Genomic DNA, 7,388 nt, shown 5'->3' on the forward strand with positions numbered 1-7,388 from the left:
TTAATTCTCGAGAGAGAGGAATTGCATCGTGTATCTTTTTAGAATAATATATAGAAAATATGGTGCACCTTTTTAAGAATTTTGCAAATATGATAAAGTTCTCGTTCTTAAAAGTATTTTTCATCTTAAATATGTTATTATTCTCAAACTATCCTTTAAGATATTTATTCTCCTATTTCTTCTAAGCCCTAGTCATCTGACCTTCAACTTTTAAGATGAAATACTATGTCAATTACTGTTAAGTTATTCTTACTTTGATATATATGTTTTAGTTAGTTGAATTAGCTTAGATATATAATTAATGGTAAATAAAGTATAATGTAAAATGCTTAATATATATATATATATATATATATATATATATATATATAAAAGAATATTTTTTTTTTCTTTTTCTTTTTTTTCTTTTATAAAATGATCAACTTATTTACTACTATGACAAAATGGCATAAAGTTTCTATCTTATCGTTTTACTATTTTATTATATTTGAAAATATCTTAATCGTTTCGTTGTTTAAAATAAATTTCCTAAGACACACATTAATGATTACAAATTTTCTCATAAATTTGGTAAAGGGTAATAGTACCATTGTTAATCATAGTTCATCTTAATTGGACAAAAGAATTTCCTAAAACATCTAAAGTTCCAATTTCCTACCCTCCTAATAAAAAATTGAGCAAATCTCATTGAAAAAATAAATCTTTGACAGAATCCAAACAATTTATTCTTAAAAAAACATTCTATCCTATTTCTTTCCAATTTTAAGAGATATTTCGATGGATAGAAAAATTGAAACTATTTATATGAAAAAGCTTATTTATACTTTGAATAACCGACAAAATATTTATATTTATAGTAAAATTAAGCGTAATAAATTTTATCTTTCTCAAATGTAAATATTTTGTTTTTTCTATTTTTGGAAAACCCATTTTTTAAGGTAAGAAATCAAATATAGACTTCTAAGTTTTACTAACATCTATATTCCATTTTTTTTCCTTGTGTGGATAATCTTTACTCCGTAATCATAGTGTTATATCTTAGAGGTTATTTGAGGCAAAAATCAACTAGAATCAATGAGTTATATAATAAAATGAGTTATATAATAAACACTGTTTCAAAACTTTCAATTTATTACAGTAATTACTATTCGACATTCATCATTTTTTATTCTTTTATATAATATTTACTATTTCTTTGTCAAACTAAAATAATCTACAAACCAAACACATACTATTATAATCCAAACTAAAACAATATACACTTCAAACACAAACTATTTTAATCAAACTATAATAATTCGAACTATAATAACTTACTACTTGCCCTAAATACCTCATGAGTGAGAAAGGAAGGTAATTAAGAAAAATGACATTTAGGCTTTTCACAATAATCAACAATAAAATTAATTTTTCATTGTATTAATTTATTTAATATTAACAAAACACAGCTTATTAAATTGAAATCGACCTAAACTAAAATTAAAATAATTTTATAAAAAATGAGATACACTCTATTTCATGGGGCATTTTAATAAATAACGAAATATTAAAACTATTTACAAGATATAGCAACATTTCATCGATCTCTCTGTTATAAGAAAAAAAATCTAAAATCTTCTTCGAAACACGGATGAGATCACGAGAAAGTTGCTCGGCCACATCATTCACTTAATTTTCTTATTCTTTTTGGGATCTTAGATAAGACCAAATCCATTTTTTAGCAAAGGGATTCAATGTTTGTATCATGTCATAGTGTCATCTCTATGTTTTTCTTTGGGACAAAGGAAATGTTTTTTTCCCTTCCATATGTTTATTTATTGAGAGAATCATGACTTTAACCAAAGAATAAGAATAGAATTCGCAAGCGAAAACAACAAATAAAATAAATCATTATGCATTAGGTTCTTCCTAAATACTTCTATCGTGAAATTATGTTTATTAACTTTGACATTTAAGAAGCTAAAAAAAGAGTTTAGCTCAACCGATATTCGCGTGAACTAATAACTACGAATTTCGTGAACCAAATCTTCTAAATAATTGATTTAGATATATGTATATATCGATATTTAACATTAAAACAATCCATTATTCAATTGTATTGTAATTGATTTTATATAGTTCACTAAGATATTAAGTAAACATATCTCAAATCAATGAAATCAATAATTAACTAGAACTAATTTACAAACCTACTAGTAGTTAAAATTAATATTAGTTAATTAACTACTAAACATCAAAACATACTAATATTATCAACAAATAAAGTACCAATTATAGTTAATTTGTTTTGAGTAGATACAATCACGAATTAAAATTCTTTAAAGCAAATTCTAATTAAAAAAATATATAATAATAATAATAACAACAATATTTTAATGCATACAATACCAAAGAATTTTATTTGATTCTCATGCATTATATTCTCATACTTTTTATTAAAAGACATTTTTTCTATATCTTTTTGCTTTATGGGTACTGTTTTTCAACGATGAGATTAAAAATAAAAATAATAAGAAAAAAAAACAAAGTAAATAAATGAATAGGTACAGATAAAGGACCAAATCACTTTATTTGGTTTTTTAGGATAAAGATTTAATTTATGTCTTTACTTAGAGGCTTAAATTTTGAATTTGATAAATAATAGGAAGTACAAGGATCTTTATTAGTGTTATATAAAAGAAGCCAAACAATGTCACATACAATGTTAAAATTAGTAATAATAAATTTGTATAGCAAAAATATATATATATTATAAAACTTAAAATCGTAAGTATTTTCTTAAATATACGAACAGAAAAGGAAACTACAAAGCAATATGACTAATAATAAAAAAAAAGACCTTGAGTATTTATACAACACAACATCGAGAATTTAGAGACATATGATACACATTTTAAAGTTCAATGATCATACGAAGATACAAATCTAGAAATTTGTGCCTAAAATTGTTTTTAGTCTTATATAAAATTATACCTCCAACATGAAATTCTAAATATGCCATAACATATCATACATCTTCGAGAATATAGATATACACCACACAAGTATTCAAGGTTGTAGAGTTGTCAACCTGAACATAACTTAACTAGTTAAAACGTGCATTTGTGAATCTCATCGATCGAACGTATCTCAACTATTTAAAAAATATGCTTTTCGATCTCCCCCAAACAATATTACTCAACTAGTTAAGATATATATTTTTAGTTTCGAATTCTCCGTAAAAAAGTGGTTATCATTGCGAAAGAAGGTCTAAGGTTGGGGTTTCCATTCCAACATGCGCAAATCAGAGCTAAAACCTCCTTTAGGTTCTCGTTCTCGTCCACCGGAAGCTCCGGTCTCAGGTTGCCTTCTCCAACTTCCATTGCAATCTGTCACACAACAAATAATAACATAATACCATTTTATATAACATTTTGCATTCTTCAAATCATATTTATATTTTGAAATAATTTCACTTATTTGTGTATTTGAATTTATAAAATATATTTTTTACTAATTTGTCAAATAAAATTTCAAGCTAGCATTTTAAAAACGCTTAGGTTATACCTAATATCATACTCTCAATCATTTTAACGGTTAAAAGTTTTGTCATGTATATAGTAAGAACTATATGTAGAAAAATTGAATGTGTATCGACAACCTTAAGTTATATATACGCCCACCAAAGGGAGCTTAGCTCTACGATAATTGACATAGTCTCTCATATTAAAGGTGTGATGTTCAAATCCCAACTCCCAATTGTTATAAAAAGAAGGTTATATATATGTTGACAAGTATGGGATTTAGGATTATTGTTGTTCTATTAAAAACAATTTGACCATTGAGTCAACAAGTGATAAACATATATTAGGTAAGAGTAGTCTAATAACAATAGAGTTATTACTGATAAATTTTGTTGTAGATATAATTTTTAGACATCTCGCTGTACACTTAATTATTAATCCTAAAAATCATACTTATCGCTTACTATTTTTTGTTTTTAGAAGTACAACTAATTAATTTTAAGATTACGAAGTTAAACTAAGAAAAACTGTTGTAAATTAAATTGATGCTCAAGTATAGGACTTATAGAAAAACAATAAAATCTGGATAAATATAGAATGGGCATATAACATATGTATGTATATATATAATACCTTGAAGGGAGAATAATCAATCTCAATATAAGGATATTTTCCTGTTATAAGTTCGTTTAATATGATACCAAAGCTATATATATCGCTTTTTTCTGTATAAGGCTCACATCGAATCACCTCGGGTGCCATGTAAACATAGGTTCCTGATTCATTATATACCAAAATCCATATAAATATATAACTTCAATAAGATCTTGTTTAATAACTATTTCAATTATTTAAAAAAAATCACGGCTCATAATATTAATTTTAGACATAAATTTTTATGTTTGCTACTGCTTTTTAAAAAAATTGTAAGTTTAGAAAAATGTTTTAAGAATTTAACGAGAAATTCAAATGGTTCCTTTAAAGAATGTGAAAACTATAATTAACGAATTAAGAGGAAATATGTATAAATTTAAATAACGTACAACTAAAAGACAAAATTGTTATTTCGTTTTCAGTTTTGAAATTCAGCTGAGTCCAAATATTTTCTTATCAGAGATGAAAACATAGTAATAAAATATGCACAAACTTTAAGAACAAAAACTAAACAATTATCAAACAGGTCCGATGTAAATATTTAAGAGTTCTTGCCTGTTTCTCCAGTGAGAGCCATCTCTCTGTCGTGGAGGAACCGAGCATGGCCGAAATCAGCAACTCTCACATGGAAAGCATCGTCCAAGAAAATATTGCTGGGCTTCAAATCACGATGTATGACTCTAGGCTTCTGTTCATGAAGATATTGCATCCCTTGAGATATTTCAAGTGCCTTCGACAACCTTTCTTGAAATGGAGGCAAAGGAATTGTCCTTTCCTTCTGCCTCTTCCCTGTTCCATGCAGCCACTCCTGCAATGTCATCCTTAAATATTCCGTTACAACCCACCCACAACCTGGCGGCTGGAGACATGCTCCCATCAATTGCAGCACAAACCGGTGGCGTTGTCGACAGAGCGTCTCTAGCTCCTGTGCAAAATAAGATACGCCACACTCGTTTGAGCAGAAGAAGTCTTGGTTAATGCATTTCACAGCAACGTCAAGACCCCGCCATGTTGCCTTGTATATGTTGGCTGTTGTCCCTTGCCCTATCTTCTCCCTCAGCTCAATCTGTCTCATTACAGTTCATGAATTTGTCAAATGTAGTATATGGAGTTTGAGGATTGTGTTTATTTGTCTCTTAAACTGTAAACCCTATGTATTCATTCCATCTATTGGACAGATGTTAGCTCATGGTAGAAAAAATTGGGTAGCTAGAAAACATAAAGTAAGATATGCAACGTACCCTCTTTATTTTTTTATAACAGACATGTAATACCATCAATTTGCCGTAGAATAACACTTGCAGGTTATATTTATAATAGAACGTCTAAGTTTATCAAAACTATAAGAGTTGTTTAGAGCATTCTCTATGTGGCTCAAAATAAGTTGGAGAGAGAGACCTCGTGTGGCTCGATGTACCATCCATGGAGCTTGGCTTGATCGATGAGTGGCTGTAGATCTACAAACGGGTTACTTGAGGAGGGCATTGCTGGGCTGGAACCGGCGCTTTGAATACAATTTGGGCTGCCATCGCCATCCACATTCTCTGTGTCCCCAATTATTAGGTGCAAGAATCCACGGTCCTGGGCTTTCTCTAGGAAGCACTTGAGAGAATCTTGTGCTCTATCCATCCTCTTCTTAAACAGAAACTGGATTTCTTTCTGCTTCAGCAGCTCCCTCTCCAATTCTGCCACCTACAAAGCCACACACAAAAAGAAAAGGAGTCATTGGGCTCATCTCATTCCCAGCCCTTTATCTGTGTATTGGGCTGCCCATGTATCCAAAATAGCATCAGGGTCAATCTTTATGGCTAACAGGCTTTTACTAGACCCAAAAAGACATTTCTTTCATAATTTTCAGGTTGATACAAAGTGCTGAAGATAAATTAAAAAACACCTTATGGAGAGAGCTTTATCATGAGAAAGTGATAAAAGCACTTGTAGAATATTTTTGGCTCAAGTAACTGATTTAAGAAGTGGTTCAAAAGCACTTTTAAGAGTATAGAACAATATCAAAATAATTTGTCATGAAACACCTTTTACTAGTTAACACAAACATCAACTCCTTTCCTTGAGATTATATTAAAGGTTCAAAAATCCACCCCACACTAAAAATTAATCACCTTGTCCTTTTTTCGCAATCACTCTGAAAGTGAAAGACACCCTTTTTTCAAACTGTTTTCAATTACCAGCTTTGCTATTCACTCAGAGAATATGAGTATGAAACAGGGTAATTTCTTGAAAACAAGCAGCTAGCAGTAGTAAGTATAACCCAATGTCAGCGATCCAAGATGGTAGGTACCTTCAATTCCAGCATCACAGACGAATGTGGTCGTCTAGAGCTTGAGACGTTTGATCCCATACCTACACAGTTGCACAAGCTTGGAGAATATCTGCGAGATTGAGATGTTTTTCTAAGTTGGGAATTTTCATCCCATTGGTTTGATCTTCTCTGTTGGTTGTTCTCTGTCCTCACATTGTTCATTGTGGGGTTCAAAGAAGCGAGAGAAACCTGGATAAACTTTTCAAGTCCATTATATCGAGCTGCAAATTTTGGCTTTTAGTGATTGGGGATGTAATATTTGGCGGACTTCTTGAAGATAATGCAGTCAATTCCATACCATAAGAAAATAAGAAATGTGAAATGAAGTCCCTTTCTAACACAAGCCTGCACTTGGAAGGATAGGCGTTGATGTCAATGATGTCCATGAAGTTAACGCTTTGATGGGGTATATTTTATCAAACACTTAACGTTCATTTGTGGAAAACTAAGATTCCACTAGATACTTGGATGGTGCATTTTATCAAACACTAACGTTCATGTCTCAAAAACTAAGATTCCACTAACATACTTGGATGGGGGCATTTTATCAAACACTAAAGTCCTGGAAGGAACATTTTGTCAAACAATTCAAACCCCACCATTCTGAGTGATCTAAATTAATTTGAAGAAGAAGAAAAAAGGAAATGGGTGTTTAGAAACACAAAAAAGAGATGAAACAATTGGAGCTTTATGTCAGCGAAGATTGCGATAAGAATATTGCATACCCATGTGATTGATCTCAAGGAAAAGTTAGTGACGATCAAATCAAACAGAGACTCACCTAGGGATCGGCCATCTTAGATTATTGTTTCTAACTCACAAGGCAAAAGCCAAATTTGTCATGGACCACTCCTAGAAACCATTTGAAAATCCCTCCTTTTGTTTTCTTTTCCCCCACTTTTTTCTTTTTC

At 30.3% G+C, this 7,388-nt stretch overlaps 1 protein-coding gene across 1 annotated transcript; it reads right to left on the bottom strand.

Moving 5' to 3' along the window:
- Nucleotides 1-4,689: 4,689 nt before the first annotated feature.
- LOC103493691 (uncharacterized) lies at nucleotides 4,690-7,388 on the bottom strand. The gene is made up of 4 exons (XM_008454550.3): nucleotides 7,259-7,388; nucleotides 6,457-6,822; nucleotides 5,556-5,849; nucleotides 4,690-5,223 (listed from the first exon to the last, which is right to left on the bottom strand). The coding sequence occupies exons 2-4, from the start codon at nucleotides 6,637-6,639 to the stop codon at nucleotides 4,699-4,701; spliced, it is 1,002 nt and encodes a 333-aa protein (XP_008452772.2). The 5' UTR covers nucleotides 6,640-6,822; nucleotides 7,259-7,388; the 3' UTR covers nucleotides 4,690-4,698.

This window comes from Cucumis melo, chromosome 7, assembly GCF_025177605.1.
Source record: "Cucumis melo cultivar AY chromosome 7, USDA_Cmelo_AY_1.0, whole genome shotgun sequence".
Lineage (NCBI taxonomy): Eukaryota > Viridiplantae > Streptophyta > Magnoliopsida > Cucurbitales > Cucurbitaceae > Cucumis > Cucumis melo.